This window comes from Lissotriton vulgaris, chromosome 1_1, assembly GCF_964263255.1.
Source record: "Lissotriton vulgaris chromosome 1_1, aLisVul1.2, whole genome shotgun sequence".
NCBI lineage: Eukaryota > Metazoa > Chordata > Amphibia > Caudata > Salamandridae > Lissotriton > Lissotriton vulgaris.
Genome location: NC_141685.1, coordinates 1,058,872,288 through 1,058,890,457, shown reverse-complemented (window position 1 = coordinate 1,058,890,457; position 18,170 = coordinate 1,058,872,288). Strand labels below are relative to the sequence as shown.

Genomic DNA, 18,170 nt, shown 5'->3' with positions numbered 1-18,170 from the left:
CTGGACCAATACCAAACTGGGCGAATAGGATATTTGGGGGCATTGTACTCAAAAGTTAGCAAGGGGCGATATTTTGGGCCTACCTCTCACACTATAACGATCTGGCATCAAGCAAACTCCCGTCTGGGTTGGTCAAATGTTGTCACAAAAGCGGCGCCCCTGTGGTACACCCAGAGACTGAGTCATCTCTGTCACCAATCTGGCTTTGACAAATGGGATACTATTGGGATTTCCGTGGTCGGGGATTTAATTAAAAAAGATTAGATCCTTAGGTTTGAGGAACTTAGAGGAAAATACGAAATGGCCCAAGGGGAAGTATTCGGGTACCTGCGAATTAGACACGCCCTTACCACAGCTTTCCTAGATCTCACAGACCTACCAGAGTCGTCACCGCTAGAAGATCGATTGCTTGACTGGCCACTACACTCAAAACCCATATCGCTGACCTACAAGAAACTATGCAACAACCTACCTGACACATTTCACAAACTTAGAGAGTAGTGGCAGTAATGTCCCCAAGGGAAGCAGCTATCACCCTCCATTTTAGACTGATACAACTCCGAACTCTACATAAATCATACTTAACAAGGATTACCTTGGCCAAGGTAGGCGCTAGATCAGATGCACTCTGCCTTAGGGGATGCCAACAAACTGCTACCTTCCATCACACGATTTGGGAATGCCCTAGGGGCTACGACTCCTATCCAGACTGCCCTGGGAAAAGAACTAATCCTTACACCGAGACTAGGTCTACTCAACATTTGGGCACCGACGGACCTCACGGAGGTGGAACAACTGATTACACTGGCTATACCCTGGTTAGGCGGGAAATAGCGAGGGGTTGGAGGCAGCGGATGCACCTTCTCCCCGAATATGGGTGAAAGTTAGATAAGTGCATGATTGCAGCAACAGAAGTATTCAAAACATGAGGGTGTCCGAAGAAATGAGGCAAGTGGAATGTCTATCGTGGAACCCTGTGTATCCCCATCGGTGGAACTTGGAATGCAGCGTGGTTGAGAGCGAGATGTTGGAATATTGTAATATAGCCTCTCTTCCCCCTAGGTATTGTAATGACACGTTATATGATTATTCTAAATACCAAAAGGAATGTGTATCTGCTTATGCTGTTGAGATTATTAAAAAATGGTGTTGGAATTGTTTTACGTTGTCATTTGCTTACATTTTGGAATCTGTAAAAGAGCCAGCAATTTGAGTAATTACGATGAGACTTAACGTCTGCAAAAATAAATGACATCTGTGTAAGACAAATGTTTTAATGCTGGAGATATGAATATTGGAGCATTCCGTAAATCTTTATTGTAAAGAAAAAAAATACCTGGAGAGTTTGAAAATCTGGGGCTGATGTTGTTGGCCAGTGGATTCTGGAATTCGGACATACCCTGAACCAAGCACACTAGAATTGATAAAGCTGGAAGGCTTGGTTCTACATTTATTGCAAAAATCTTGCATGGTGAAGAGGACACTTTTTTTTGGTAAGAATAAGATAGTGTAAAACAGTTACTTCCGAAGAGCACTGTGTACCAAAGAGGTGGTGTGTGCAACACAAAAGGATTTCAAAGTTGGGATGTGAGGCATTTTATAATGTTTGTAGTGACCAGGGTTCTAACAAATATTGTCATCCTTTGTTGTACCTATTTAGTCTAAAAGCTGTCAATAAAGTAACTACAAGTGTTGACATTCAGAGGTAAAGTGCCCCTCGGGTGTTTCAGAAGCTTTCGGGCAGAAACTGTTCCAAAAGCACACTGTCCAGCTCCATCAGCTGTTCTTTGTCCTGTTTTTATCTACCCTCTCTGAGCCAGCTTTTATCTGTCCCTCTTGATTTGATACTTTCAAAACCAGCTCCTGTCTGCACTCTTAACATTACTTTACTTCAAAGCTGGTCCCTGTCTGCGTCATTTCCATGGTAACTGCTGTGTGCATTAGTTTCTTGTTACCTTCACTTTCAAAGCCAGCTGCTGTCTGCACTAGTCTCTACTTATTACTTTCCATTTCAAAGCTTGCTTCTGTCTTCATCCTTTACCAGAGGGGTTCTCTTTTGAAGCTAGCTATTGCCTGTACTGTTTACTTGTAACATTCAAGTGGACTCCAAAAGCCATGTCATCCTGAATCCTAAAGTACCAACTCTTGCTTCCTCAGGCCTTGTTGACTCCAGAGGATGCTGTGCTGTCCGACGAGTTGAACCACGCGTCCATCATTGATGGGATCAGACTATGCAAGGCTAACAAGTATCGTTACAAGCACATGGACATGGGCGACCTGGAGGAGAAACTGAAAGATGCCCAGGTATTTGAGGAGTGGGGGCTGGCGTAGAAACTCAAGGAGGTCCATATATGGCATGGGGACTCACACACATGTTCCCTGGGGCCGCAAAGTGTGGTGCCCGTGAGGGCCACGTTGATGCCATCCTGGTTGGAGTGAGGCTTTGTGAGGAGAGGGGCTATCGCTAGCTTGGGGGATTCAAGTGTAAAAAGGAAGTGACTTGATTGTTCAATTGTATTTCATTCCAATTTAATAATGTGAAACCAGAAAACCTGGGATCAATCCTGCCTTATCTACTTGACCAAATTATGTGATCCTAGACAATTGTCTAGTTTCACTTTACCTTCTTTTTCTTCGTTAGGACATACGAGTACCTTGAAATGCACAAGTTCAGTGTGGGTGCTTTACAAAACCTTCTCTCTTGTGTTTGATTTAATGAACTATAATTTTGTCCATGTATGATAACAACCCAGACCACTCACAAGGTATATGCGACAACTGACTTGCCTCTTATTTCACTATTGGCATTGTCAGGGTGGGCGGAGGCATGAATGTTTCTAAGTTAATTTTAGAAAATTGTCAATTTTAATAATACTTCTGAATGCACTGATATAATCTGATGTACTAGGGTGAAATGTATCTGCATGTTAATGAAATATACTTTTGAATTTTGAAGAGGCCGCATGCAGCACCCGGGCATACTTTGAGTATCACTGATATGAGTTGCTGGGGACATTTGGGATCCTGGATGAGAAACTGAAGGCGTCCCAGATATGGGGTTGAGGGTGGATAAGAACCTAGAGGAAAAACTGAAGGGTGCCCAGGTATGGGGGTTTTAGGGGCTTCTGAGGGCTAAATGCGGTGGCTTCAGATAAGTGGGTGCAGGATCATCTGTGGACCTGGGAGAGAAACCAAAGGCCGCCCAGGACTGAGTGTGCTGAAGGGCCTGCAGGCCTTGAGGAGAAACTTGAGGGGGGTTTGGGGCTGCTGAACCTCTAGGGGGAAAAACTAAAGGGTGTGGAGGAGGCTGGAATCAGGATCTGGCTGGATGGAGGATTCCCTCATATAGGAGTACCAAAGGACTCCAGGAACATGTAGGAGAAACTGAAGGGCATCCTGGTCTGGGGTGTGTAGGATGGCACCTGCAGTCCCAGGCGGTCCTGGATGTAAAACTGAAAAACACTTTTGTACACTGGGGGTCCAGAACACCTGGTGGCCCTGGGACTTGGAGGAAAAACTTGATTATACACATGTGCAAGGGTATTAGAGGGTGTCCGGCTCTGGAGGAGGAACTGAAAGAGACTCCGTTCTTGGGAGACGTGGGTCACTTGGGAGCCATGATGAGAAATTAAGAGTCGCATGCTTGGAGGTTGTGGGTTGTTAGGTGGGTGCCCAAGGGGCCTTAAGGATACATTGGAGGGCACCCAGGCACTGGTTGCTGGGGCCTCTAGAGGCGAAACTAAAGGGTATGCCCTATAGTGATCTTGTGGTATGGAGGAGAAACTGACAATGTCCATCTACAGTAGTGTATGAGCCCGGGTGGAAACTGAAGTACCTATATGTATGTAGGTACCGGTTGTACCTGGGGACAAGGCTCCAAAAGTTGGCCAGGTTTGGGTTGCAGAATGGCGATCAGAGGGTTTGAGGACCTTCAGTAGAATTTGAAAAGCACCCAGGTACTGAGGAGCAGCTAACCATGAACACCTGGGGCACTTAAGGAGAACATGGTAAGGTCATGTTGGTGCTGAAAGTCAAAAGAAGCGAGCAGGAAGCTCGGGTAATGTGGAATGCAAGGGGTGGGAAGTCGGGGAAACATGGCAGAGAACTCGAGGACCAGGTACAGAATGTGCGAGGGCTCAGGATGACACCCAGGGCCATGGAGAATGAACGGAAGGAGGCCCAGTTGGAGGAGTGTGGTAGTGGGTGGAGGGATCCAGTGGGCCTCTGAGGAGAACAGCTCTCTACTGTTTACATGGGCAGGTACTGGGTTGCACATGATGTTGAAAGTCTACACTGGCTAGTGGAGAGCAGCTAATGCCAAGGCTAAATCAGAGCAAACACAATTTGCACTGACTATTTCCCATTTAGTTTCACAGAGATGTAAATTGGGTGCAAATGCCATCCACAGCCTAGTACAAATTGTATTTCTCCTGAGATGTATTTGCGTCAACTATTTGCACTTATGGCTTAGTATGAGCATTACTGCTGCTGGTAAAAGAAACCAGTATTGCCTCTGTACTCGAGTTGATTGGCCTATTGAGTGCTACTTTTTTAGGTTTCGACCTGGTGAGGGGCACGTGCCCCTCCCAGTTCGAAAACTTTTGTCTTCAGTAGGGATGTTCGTCCCGCCTCTGTTTCCAATTGGCTAGCTCCATAAATGGAGGCTAGCCATTGGGAGACAGAGGCTGTCAATCACGCTTTCTTGCGAAAACGCGATTCGGGGGCGTTTCTCGTTCTTTTATTAAGCCCCGCCCCTTTGTCCCGAGCCGCGCTGTGATTGGCTGCCGGCCCGGGACACCCCCGTGACGTCATTCCCCGGGCCGCGCTGTGATTGGCTGCCGGCCCGGGACCTGACTTGTTTTCAATATTGTTTTGCTGTAAACTGAATTGGTTACTGTTAATAAAAAGTGAAGGATTGCTTAACCCTCGCCCCATTCGTGGAATCCTGTTTCTGTTCTGTCATCATAGACCTTCATCTTTAGCTGACGATTTGTTATAGAAAAAGTGACCAGCCTTTATACATACGCAAACATTACATCCTTCTTGAAAAGTGGAAGAGCCAAACTTTTATTCCAGTATCACGGGACGAAAGAAAACCTCTCGGCACAGTCCCGCTCTATCTTTTAAGAAGGAGCGTGACGTGATTCCAAATCCCAAATATGGCGGCAACCTCCGAAGGCCACGCCTGTGCCATTGCCTTAAGAATTCCTCGCTCTAGTGTTTAACTCACTTCCTCCTCTTCTGTGATTGGTCAACACTTGAAAGAAGGCTGGACAGTAGCTGTCACGCGTCTTCTCCCTGGAGGTCACGCCTGCGCGCTGATAGCTGTGTAATGATCGGCGGCGCGGGTTGAAAGTGAGAATCTAACTTTTGCGCGGCCTGGGCGCGAGTGGAGGTGGCTGAGCTCGAGGCACTTCTGAAACCAGTCAGAGAGTAGCGCGGCCGCTCAGTCTACTCTCGCCCCTAGAATTAGTGGGAACGCCAGCCCCGCCTGACATTTGTGGGGGTGGCTGTCTCCTAGAATCGGGCGGAAAACCAGTGAACGCCTTCGGTGCCCGGGGTACGCGGGCGAAGAAGAGGACCCCGAGAAGATGGCGAGTAAAGAAAGTAAGCGCCAGGCAACCTCGGGGTTTGGGAAGAACACAGCGGCCTGTACTGTGACGTCATAGCACACCGGGTCCGGAGCGCTCCTAACCCGTTATGACGTCGTCAAACTGCATCATGTTCCTGTGCTCCAAATGCATGCTCACTATAGCCCCTTGAGTGTCTCTAAAGGGCAGGGTGCTGTTTTGAGTGTGGGAGGCTGGCGAGAAATGGCGAGAAATGCCGGGCGGCAAACCCGCCGAGCGTGTGCACTTTTATGTATGAGAGATCTGAAAGGGTTGGGAGGTCTTTGCTTCGACTCCATGATACGTTTTCGGATTATAACATGACCTTGCGATTAAATATAAGTTAATTGTGCAATTTGGTGGATATGAAGGAAACTTACGTGTATAGAACCATAACATGGTAGTCGTTTCTTGATTTAGTAAGTAGTACCATTCTCCTCTCAACTAATCTCGCTGTCTGGTCCACGTACCTAACATGAATATGCTCCCCTCCCTTTAGTACACCCTTTGCCGACTACCCCAGTCCACTGATTTCGTTGCACTGGTTTCTGCACCTCCCATCTACTTTGCCGAATTATGACACTAAGGAATCAGGCCAGGTGGCACTGCCTTCTCTGTCGGGCTGTCAGACTCCGTAGTCCCTTCACCCTTCAGATTGAACAAAATGTCTAATCTTTGATGCGGATTGAAAGCGTACTCGCTTCTCAGTGCGTTATAATAATATTGATGGTTGTTTATCTTGGAGACGCTTCACAGCGCTGCGTGGCATTAAGCACACTGATGTCAATTGCTATCCAGTCTAGTTAAGCAGAATGAGCTTTGTGTATGAACCCAGGCAGAATTGTTTCTCTGGTTGCCCCTGAAAAGTCCATATAATTTCTTCACCGATCCGTGGCTCCACTGGTGGTTGCTTAGTTTTGCATAGCTTACCTAGTATCGGAAGGCATATGCAGGTTATGTTCCTTGAATTTAATTTGAGTTTTAATTTAACTTGATAATTGACTGTTGTGGTTTGTGTTCTTTTATTGCCTTTACTAGTCAGTGGAGTGACATGTTTATCCCTATTTTCAGGGCAAGCAAAGACTAAGCTGTCTGGTTGCAAATGACCAGTTGTAAACTAACCAAGAAATTACATTGGACTTAAATCCCACCCATTGGTTGGCTTTGTCACTCATTTGCTTGCTCTTTTTTCAATGGCTTGCCTTGTCCAACTTGTTTGTCTCTCCCTGGAGTATAGCCTCATTTCGTGTCCTTCCACTGTTCACTTTTAGGGAGATACTTTCATTGCTTAAACAAAAAAATTGAGGTAATGGCATGAACGTGTCATGGTACTGCTGGCAGTCCTATCCTTCAAGTTCACACGTGTGAAAATGTACGCTTGTGCATACAAAATGACACAGGCGGTTTTCTTTTATTTATCGTTTCGAGATCGTGAACGCTCATTGACGCTGTACATTTTTGAGTGAAAGCTTTTTAATTGGAAAACTGAATAGCTAGCAGCAAATGACAGGTGCCAGACTGTTCGGTGGGGTGATGCATCAGAAGAGATGGACAGAGCAAGTCGAGGAGGAATGATGGTATCATGAGTCCCGGGTGGGAGAAACGGGGGAACTGGTTTTACTTGGTTTAACGAAAGCTATTTAACCAAAACCACAGGGTGCAAGAGTTAAAATGTGTGCAAATGTGACATTTGCACTGAAGTAATAACTATGTGGATGTGTGCACGTTTATTAGTAGAATTGTTGTACATTTTTGGCCATATTTATTTTCTCTGCTGTGACATAAAATAAATGTGTCCCAATAACATTATTTAGAGTAACCTTATTAATAAATATGTATTTACACATTTGTTGCTACAGTGCAAAGGTCACATTTTTTTTTTACCACAGTACATTCCTGGGAGAGAATAAAAGTGACACGTGGAAATGCTTGAATTACTCTAAATCACTAGCAGTGCATGCCATGCTATCGTTTTAGCTCATCACTATCATTTCAGAAAGAACCAATCACTTGGGCCTTGATTTTGCTCCTCGTCCCCCCCCCCCCATTTCTGTGTGTGTGTTTGTGCTCTGTGTGTGCGTGCAAATGCAATAGGTCTCGCATTTGTGAGAGATTAAGCTATTGGCATTGTAAATGACAATGCCATTTATTTATCTGTTTTCAAAACCAACACATAAATACAAAATTTGTCATTTACAATGCCAATAGCTCTAACTTTTACAAAGGCGAAACCGTTGCATTGTAAATGCTTGTTTTACTTTGTCATGAAAAACATGCACATACTACCAAAGCTTGTCTTCGCTAATGCAGTTTGACTGTGAAGCCTCCCACCTCTATCATACCCCATGGTCCAGAGCTTTTGAAAGTCTCCTTTATGGTTGAAGCAGAGCCAGTTGCAAGTGAAGGGTTAGCCCTTCACATAGCAAAAGCTCTCTGCAGTGGTAGCTCTCTTGGACCATCTCCTCATTGTGAACATGTAGGAGCAAGCTGAAAGGACAAAGGATGCGATTTTGCTTTTGCTTGGAAGTAGCAAGCTGAAAGGACAAACGATGCCATTTTGTTTTTGCATGAAAATCGGTGAAAAATAGATCTATTCAAATCTATTTTTCAAACAATATGAAGTATTTTGGGTAGTGATGAACTACAATATCTCCTTACACTATTTCCGTACGTCTTTTTTTTCTAGAAGCACAGGCTCCGTCTAATCGCTACTGATGGTGTCTTCTCAATGGATGGTGACATTGCCCCCTTGCGGGAGATCTGCGACTTGGCCGAGCGGTACCAGGCATTGGTGTTCATTGACGAATGCCATGCCACAGGCTTCATGGGACCCACTGGGAGGTACGTGAGCGCCCAATCTGCATAAACAGTGCTCCATATCAGTAGTACTGGTCAATTCTGTCTTGCTATTAAAGGCTGGGTGTGAGGCGTAAACCTTCAGGTCACTAGATGAAGCTGGGCCAGTACTGGCATTAATGTAAGGGGGTATAGAGATGCCTGCCACTAAGACTGATTCGTCCACTCCTAGTATCGAAGATAGGTGGAAGCTTAGAGCTCCCAGTTCACTACATTGCGATATGGTGCAATATCTTTCGATTAGTCAAAAATATGATCTGCACTTCCTTTGAAAATGACATCTGTAGCCCCCTCAAATCACACCCAGCAGATAATGTGCCATGGGTTAGCTCAGTTGTATCTCCCATTCTCTTCTCTTTCCATTCTAGGGGAACTGATGAACTTCTCGGGGTGATGGATCGGGTGGCCATTGTGAACTCAACTCTCGGAAAGGCCCTCGGTGGAGCTGCAGGTCAGGAGACTTCATCTACCTCAATAGGGGATCCACAGCTTTTGTTATAACTATCTATAGTAGGCATTTCTGCTCCCTATTTGGTTGTTTGATGCTTTCGGACCCCAGGCTTGATTTATGGGTCTGGGATCTCAATGACTGGATACCTGGTGGTTTTTGAGTCACTGGGGTTGGTGAGTGCAGGCCTGTTGGTCCAATGTGTTGTGTAGTAATGGTTCCTGTTGTTAAATGGGAATAACAAGGTGTGGCCAGTAGTGTTGGTGATATTTGAAGTGTACTATGTATGGTACAATGGACTTTGGTATGTGTTTCGTTCCAATGGGGTGCCATGTTGTACAATCCTTGATGAGTTGTTTTCTTGGCCAGCATTGTTGGCGAACTATAAGACTTTAAGATAATGTTGTGCAAACATGCGCGTGGTACATTTATGCTCACTTTTTCTCAAAGAGTCTGATATGTGTGTTGGCGTAGACAAAGCTGTGCACATGGTCCACTATATTGTCTATTAGGGATGTTTTATGCTGGCGCGAAACACGTCATTGCCCATCAAGCACTTTACAATTCTAGGCAGTACGTTAACAAGTAGGTTGCTTGGTAATTACAGTTGTCAGTGTGCTTTGTAATTCTAGACAGTTCTTGAATGTGGTAGCTGTCATCTTTAATGACCATGTTGGTGTTTTCCTTGTAGCATCAGGCGTTTTCATATTTACTTAGAGAATAGCCAGGAGTGCAAGAACCTGTGGGTGGAAGACACCATAGATGCTATAATTCAGTCTATTTTTGACGGGTTGTAATTGATCATTCTGATGCATGAAATGATTGACGTCCTGTGAGCATACAGGCCTGGAACATATAAGTAGGCTGGAGAACATCACCCACCATGAATCATGCTGAAATGTGGTTAGCATTTTATTATTTTATTATTTTTTGAAACTGCTCTTTTGAGCGTTGACTTTTTTCATGATGAGGAACTTCTGAGTTCTGGTGGAATATTATTTCAGATTCTTGGTGCTAACTATGAAAAAGACAAACATTTTTGTTTCATGGATTTCAGTACAGAGCAAGCGTGAGTGTTTTATGCAAGAGGATTCAGATGCAGTTGTGAGGATAGTGCTTTTAGAGACCTCACCCTTCGTGCAGTTTATTGAGTTAAAATTGGGTATGTTCACCCAGGAGTAATTTTACAAAGAAGGTACACCATTCCTAAGGAACTTGTTAGTTTAGTGTGTTTAAGCTACCTAATTTCCTGGACTGTCCTCCAAAGGTATGGAGTGGGTGAAGGATTACAACATACAGGACAAATACATTGATGTAGTTGCATTGTAGGCAATATGTATAGTTTATTAAACCATTCCAACAAGTGACAAGTTAAAAGCGTACAGTGCGTAACCAGTCCCTTTGCCTGTGGATATTGTAGAAACAGGGTCTTTTGTTAACTCAGGGCCAGGAGTGCACAGTTACTCTTCTCGCTTGCTGGGAGGGATGTTGTTGGTCTTGGGATAGGAGTTCTGGTCCTAGGCCCTTCTAGGCGCAGACATGGACTTCCTGCTGTAAATTAACTGTGGACCTGTTCATCAGATGATAAGGAGAGCTTGGGACCCCCTTAGAAATGCCAGAAGTGTTAAGATCGTCTGATCATCTTGTTTGGCCACACCACTTTGGTAAAAGAGGCTATCTTATGGGCCCTACTCTCATGACCCTGGCAACAAGTCTAAAGTATGCTCCTGACGCGCTGCTTGCGGGGTCGGCCTGTTCCCTCCAAGGCTGCTTGCGGGGTCTGCCTGTTCCCTCCAAGGCTGCTTGCGGGGTCGGCCTGTTCCCTCCAAGGCTGCTTGCGGGGTCGGGCCGTTCCCTCCAAGGCTGCTTGTGTGGTCGGGCCGTTCCCTCCAAGGCTGCTTGCGGGGTCGGGCCGTTCCCTCCAAGGCTGCTTGCGGGGTCAGGCCGTTCCCTCCAAGGCTGCTTGCGGGGTCGGCCTGTTCCCTCCAAGGCTGCTTGCGGGGTCGGCCTGTTCCCTCCAAGGCTGCTTGCGGGGTCGGCCTGTTCCCTCCAAGGCTGCTTGCGGGGTCGGCCTGTTCCCTCCAAGGCTGCTTGCGGGGTCGGCCTGTTCCCTCCAAGGCTGCTTGCGGGGTCGGCCTGTTCCCTCCAAGGCTGCTTGCGGGGTCGGGCCGTTCCCTCCAAGGCTGCTTGCGGGGTCGGCCGTTCCCTCCAAGGCTGTAGGAGAAAGGAATGTAATTGGGTTCGTCAAAGAAGCCACACAAGGGCTAACCACAAAATGGGGGAGGAGGGGTCACAGCAGGGATGAATACACACTTCGTGGGTTACAAAAGGTCCAAATAGGGGGGGGGATGTACAATGTGAGGGGACCGCAGTGGGAGGACAGAAGACGACTGGTGCTCTCCAACAAAGCAAAAGAGGGTCTGCTAGACAAGGAGTAGGAGAATCCGCAAGAAGGCGCTGGGAAGGTCGGGAGGACCCAGCCACACAATTTGTCCTCTAAATTCTGCTTTCTCTTTAGATTTCAAGTTCCGAAGTATCTACTTTGAGGAGCTGGTGGTTACTGAGATGAAATCACCCAAAGTTAGGAAAGGTGCTAGCGGAGGGGTAAAATGAATTTCAAATGCTCACAAGCCAGGTACACCGTTCATTTGACCTACACTGCCCCAGTTCTTCAGCCGATTCGTGAAGCGCAGGCCTGCTGGGCTCATATGGCGGGTTCATGCTGATGAATTCTGTTTAGTTTTCAGAGCGCAAGTTTCAGCGAAGGTGCAGTCGTACAGTGTGTTACAGACGCGTAGGAGACACTACATTTCTTGGGGGGACAGGGACAACCTCATGGATTTTCCAGTGACCCTACCCAAATTTGCATTAGACTGTACACCCGTTGAACGAATACAATTGCATAGTTTTGAGGAAATTAAATATTGAGAAAGGCAGGCATGTAGTCACAGTTTGGAAGTATGCTTTATTGTTATTTACATTCACAAAGTAATTAGACCAAATGTGGAAAAATAATGTCTTTTTTATAGTGATATTCATAGTTCATTCACACTCAGTTCTGTGCTCTGCATGGTACACTTTTTTTGCAGCAGGTACATTAACCCTCCATGCTGCTTTACGTTGAGCCAAACCTTCCACTAGACAAAATTCCAAGCTCTCATTAGTAGGAACATGAATCAGTTATCTTGACATTTTTATTGTGGCCTGAAAACTGCCTGATGTACAAGGAAGTTTATGTGGTTTTAAGCCAAAAAGTATTTTTAAACAAAGCGTCCCCTACCAAAGTCCACACTAGTTGTGGCTACACCAGCCTCACCACCCTAAAGCCAGTCCTGCTCCCAGCAATGGGGCAGTACAAGCATTTCCAGAAATGGGGTCAGAGCTAACCTCCTAGCCATTACATGAGGAACAGATATGTGTAAGTGGTGAGGTATAATACTGCCCCCAAATTCCAGTAAGCAAAACAATTTGGATCCCAAAATTTCAAAATATTCTGAGGTGAGAAGTCTTCTCTCCCTTAAATCATTTACAAGAAATCTGTTAATTTGTAATACACTGCAGACCCTTCTAGGGCATTCATGAAATATTCCAGTACTTTCATGGTGCACCAGGGAAGTCTGTCTTTTTCTAGGAGAAGATCTGATTTTTTTTTTTCTTCAAATGTCTTAAGTCAGAAATAACTTCCACAGGAAGAGGGGGTGCGACACAGCTCTTAGACGGCGGGGGTATAGGTTGGACTGTGTAGACATAATGTTGACCACATAAGGAATAGTGGGCCACCTGTTAAGGCAGGCCTTGAACGAATGAGTGTCCTTGACTGATAGCGGGGGGGAAGAGGGAGGGGTAAGGATGCGAAACTGATGCTTTTCCTCTTGTCTACTTATATATTGAAGAATCCTAACTTGAGTTTTTTACTTTCAATCACCAAGGGGAGAGGGGGGAGGGTGGAGGTATGTTAAAATAATTAAAAATGCAGAAACTTGGATGGCCTATGACTGATTGCAGCTGGTAATTATGGGTGAAAATACTACATCGAACATGCTCGCCGCCCGATTTCCGTGGTGTGGGCTAAATGGCCGTGTATCTCTCCAGGGCGAACTGTAACAGCTGATGTATACTGGGGTTCCCCGACAGACTGTATAATGGCTCCTTGTGTATCTGCAATAAAAATTCTTAAAAAAAAAAAAAAAGAAATAACTTCCACTATACCAAAGTCTTCGTTTTTTCATGGGCGAGACCCTTATGCCAAGGAGTACATTGAATATGACAGTGGCAGAAATTTATCAGGCCACATTCATGGGTACCTCTAAAAATTCCCCCTGGTATACAAGGGTCAGCATTTTGCCATTGACACCACCTATAAAATAAGTACAAGAAATCTTATGACCAGACTTACCGTTCCAACATTTTAAGAATTACATGCATCATGTCGGGGCCTTTGGCCAGGTATGGTGGCGAGTGTTCTGTGTTCCTGACGCTGGTTATGACTGGGTTAGTGGTTTTCTCAGACAACTCAAGACCCCACAGCCAATGATGGTGTCTTCATAGAAGCATGTAGGGGCCTGCAGTTTGCCATACATAACACCTCTCATCCATATGCGGTTAGTGCCCTTGTCCATAAGGCAAGAATAATCATAATCTCCAGTATACCAGACTAGCAGCACACATAACACTATGACACACTCACATTCTCTCTCACACACATTCTCACTATAGCTCTTCCACTCTTTCCTACCTTTGTACTCGGCCACACACACACACACACACACATAGTTATTATGGCATCAATCCGGGTTGGAGGGTGGAGGAAATAAATAATGGGCGGATCCTGCAACAAACTTTCAGTCTCCTGAATAGGGATGCCAGCTGTTCGAATTTCTACCAGCATCACTGGTTTTGATGTCCCAGCCAGTAGCAAAATGAGCAACATCACCTAAAGCTTGTATTTTTAGTACTTATTTGTGAATACTTCAAACAGCGGATACAAATAAAAAGCACTTTTAAATGTGTTCTAGGGCTGCATTAATGATCCATGACTAATAATTACAGTTTAATTTGAATTAAACAAAAGGGAACAAAGACAGAAGAGAAATGTTACGAATGAATTCAAACCATTGTAATTTCAGCCCTATTTAATTTCAAGGAAAGGCCTTTGCAGACTCTTTAAACACAAACAAATGGGCTTTGTTTTGTTGGGAAATGTGGCCTTTTCACTCAATGCATTTTCATACTGCAGTAAAGATAAAATGCAAATGTAAGGAATAATCAATCGGCAAAGTGAGGAACTAGGGGTACTGGAACTAGTGACCAAAACAAACAAAGCCTCCTTCACCAGCTCCAAAGGGATGTAAATGGTCTTTAAAGACCTGTGAAAAACTTGGGCGCAGCGGAGATGACACTGTCCAGCCCAGCCCACAGCAGCTCAAGCTGCAGCAGCCCAGGCTGAGACACAGGATCACAGGTAACTGGAGGCAGGTCACAGGTCCAGTGCAGGGCCAATATAGGTAGCCCTTTCACCCCCTAATTGCCCTGAGATTCCCAGAAGGCAGAGGGGAAATTCTTTTGTATCCTCACCCTTGTTCCTGCGTGCCCCCACTCCAAAATCTGGGGGAATATATACCCAGCGTACCCTACACTTCCTAAGCCCATGGTGGGGTAACGTGTCTACTTCAGACATCTGTGGGTGCACCATGATATTCTGGACTTGAAATCACAGCTAATCTCAGGCATCGCTGATTTCGGCCGGTTATCACACACTTGCAATGTGCAAATAGGAGATTTTGTCTCCAAAATGAAGAGTAAGTAACATGCAGACGCAGAATTACCAGTCTTTTCCCACATGGGGATTTTGCATCCCATGGACTATACAACTCCCATTTACCTCTTGCTGCATGCAGGGGGACCTATGCCAAGCTACGGGTGAAGAGACTGTCTGGGCAGAATGGGGGCTCTCATGCAAGGAACAGTGCTTAATTTGAGCTGGTGGTTTCCGGTGCTTGGAACCGACATTTATGACAGCTGCCACATGGTGGCGCTGTTAGTATGAATTAGAGATGACCAGAACAGTTGTTTGGGCGCCATCTTTAGCGAGCGCTCTAGTGCGCAGAAGTCAATGTGGGACGCCTACTTAAGGCGAGCTGCTTCAGGGTTCGCCCTGACAAGGCACGACATCGCTGCTTAGCACTTCGCGCTCATTCTGCTGAATAGCGATTTTAAATTAACCTGTTTTCTATTTGCTTTTCATTTTCTGTTAGCCCTGGTTTTTAAAATTGCCCTCTCACCTGCACCTTAATTGGAATCCACCGCTGCTTGAGCGGGTCCGGTTCCCGGGGTGGGCTCACTTAGTAGCCGCCATCTTGGAGTGGGGTAGTTGTATGGGCGCCATCTTTAGCGAGCGCTCTAGTGAGCAGAAGCCAATGTGGGACGCCTACCTAAAGCTCCCTGCCTAGCGCAGCGGTATCGCGCAGCGGGAGCGCCTTCGCTTAGCCTGAGTCGTGCCAGAGTCCTGCCCGTCTGCGCCCGTCCGCGTACGGTCGCGTTGGTCGGGTTGGGACTCTGTCCGGTGGATCTGCATCACATACGATGTCCGGCTATTCAAGGGACGCTCTTATGTCCATCGGCTGGCGGCTGCCAACATGTGACATGTCTCGTGTGAGCCCGATGAGTGGCCCCCAAAGTGTGCCTGTGGCAGGTGGTCGCTTGAAGCCCCTGTCCTTCCGCGCTGTCTTGGTGAGATTTCTGTCCTTGGCAGTAAACGTTCACGGCAGGACCTTATCATCTGGAACCTGAATGTGGGGTCGTTGGTAAAACACCACCAGGATATAGCCGACCTTACTGGAAAGGAGCTACCTGACATTTTTTGTCTGACGGAGACCTGGCTTCAGGAAACAGACACAGCTATTCTCAACCTGGCCTTCCCATCTGGGTATTCGGTTCATACGCTCAATCGCTCCTCTAGAGGAGGGAGTATAGCGCTCGCTGTCAAATCCTGCTACCCCTGCGACTGGAGAGGTCAACAAATTGCTGGCTGCGAAAGCGCCTTGTTCAAGATCTCTATCACCCCCCATTTTACCTTCTCAGGTTTGCTAATATATCGCCCCCCGGGCAGCGATGTGGCATTTAGGGAGGCACTCCCTGATGCCATCAGCTCGCTGGCCGTAGGATGTGCCAATTTTTCTATCTTAGGAGACCTGAATCTCCATTTTGATACTTTGACTCTGCCTGCTGTGAGTAGTATTGTGTCTGATCTTGAGGGTCTTCAACTGCTTCAATTGGTCTCGTAACCCACCCATGTAAGTGGACATATTCTGGACCCCTTCTTTTCAAATCTAGCAGAGGTAAGGGTTGCTTCCCCTGTCCCCATGGCCTGGACGGATCACTCTTTGGTGATGATCCAGTGTCCATTGTCTGAGTCTCCTTTTAAATCCACGACACGCGTTTTTCTCAGACGTCGTTGGAATAAATTAAAACTGGAAGACCTCCATCGTCTTCTATCTGAGGACCCTTTGGGCCCGGTGGAGAATGTGGAATCTGGGTACGACCGTTTTTGCGAATGGGCTACCAGAGCCCTTGACTCTCTTATCCCAATGACCTCGAGCAACTGTGGACTACGGGACCCTAGTCCTTGGTACGATGGATCTTTGCTTGCGTTGAAAAGCTCTTGTAGACGCGCGGAGAGAGAATGGCGGAAAACTTATGACATCAGTAAAAAAGCCATGTATTTGGCTACCGTCAAATCTTATCATCGCACTGTCTGCAGAGCCCGGGCGGCATTCTACGCTCTCGAATTCCGCAACAGCACGAACCCATCAAAAACCATTTTTAAAGCCCTCCAGGACCTTGTGGCTAAAAGGCCTCTGCGGATGTCATTGGGTCAAACGCACATTGCGAAACTCTGGCGGCTTTCTTTCTGGAAAAGGTCCATACCATCTATAGAACCTTTCCCACGGCCACGCCCTCTGGTGAAGGGTTCCAAAGCCCTCCAAGGCAGGTTGTTTTAGATTCTGTTCCCTGCCTTACACCGGAAAGTTTTAAGACACTGGCCCATCAAGTTAAGTCGGGGTCTCCGGTAGATCCGTTAAAGCCTGCGGTGTTTAGAGACTTGGTATCTTCCAATCTTTTGCCAGTTTGTTCTTTGATCAACATCTCGCTCACATCTGGCCTGGTACCTCTTAAGTGGAAACAGGCAGTGGTAATGCCCATTCTGAAGAAGCCGTCTCTCGATGCAAGCAAACCGGAGAATTATCGGCCGATATCGCTCCTTCCTTGGCCGGCTAAAGTCGCGGAGGCGCATGTTAATATCGCCCTCACAGACCATCTCTCGCGTACTAACATCCTGGATGACACGCAGAATGGATTCCGAGCCGGCCACAGCACGGAGACCGCCCTCCTATTCATGGTGGAGCATCTTCGCACTGTGCTTGATGCGGGTCAAACGGCGGCGCTTGTTTTATTAGATCTGAGCGCCGCCTTTGACACCGTCTCGCACGGGAATCTTCTGCAACACCTGGAGGAAGCTGGCGTGGTTGGCTCCGCTCTTCAGTGGTTCCGCTCTTTCCTTGCTGACCGATCTTTCTGCGTGGCCGTTCCGCCCCATCAGTCCAAATCACATCCCCTGGCCCTTGGGGTCCCGCAAGGATCCTCGCTGAGTCCCACGTTGTTCAATCTTTACGTGAGGCCGCTGGCTGAGGTCGTCAAGCAGTGGGGTATGACCATGGTGTCATACGCTGACGACACTCCGCTAGCGGTCACGATCAGCGGGGATTCAGGGATGGAGGCCCCAAGATTCCAGGATGGACTACGGGCGGTTGCCAGTTGGATGACTTCCAACTGTCTCCAACTAAACGCAAAAAAGACGGAAATTATGGTCTTCGGCAAACAAGCGTAACTCTGGGACGATGCATAGTGGCCCTCAGAGCTAGGTCCCACTCCTACTCCGGTCTCGGAGATAAAAAACTTAGGGGTGTGGTTAGATCCTACCCTTAGCTTTGTCTGCCACACTAAACGCACTGCGGCCTGCTGCTTTGGCATCCTGCGCAGCATGAGACCTGTACTTAAATTCTTTGACGCCTCGACTAGACAGCTCGTGGTACAGGCGACGGTGATGTCTCGGCTTGATTATGCCAGCTCCCTCTTGATAGGGATAAATCAGGCCGAACTCACTCCTCTCCAACGCGTGCAAAATGCAGCCGCCAGAGCAGTCGTAGGCTTACCCAGGTTCTGCTCTGTCTCCAACACCTTGCGTTCTCTTCATTGGC

At 46.8% G+C, this 18,170-nt stretch overlaps 1 protein-coding gene across 1 annotated transcript in view; it reads left to right on the top strand.

Annotated features, from left to right (window-relative positions):
* Positions 1 to 18,170, top strand: part of GCAT (glycine C-acetyltransferase) — a 96,596-nt gene that overhangs the window by 66,330 nt on the left and 12,096 nt on the right. The window contains exons 4-6 of the mRNA XM_086962941.1: positions 2,158 to 2,304; positions 8,296 to 8,450; positions 8,834 to 8,916. Coding sequence (XP_086819067.1) covers positions 2,158 to 2,304; positions 8,296 to 8,450; positions 8,834 to 8,916 — 385 coding nt within the window. The remainder of the gene's footprint in view (positions 1 to 2,157; positions 2,305 to 8,295; positions 8,451 to 8,833; positions 8,917 to 18,170) is intronic.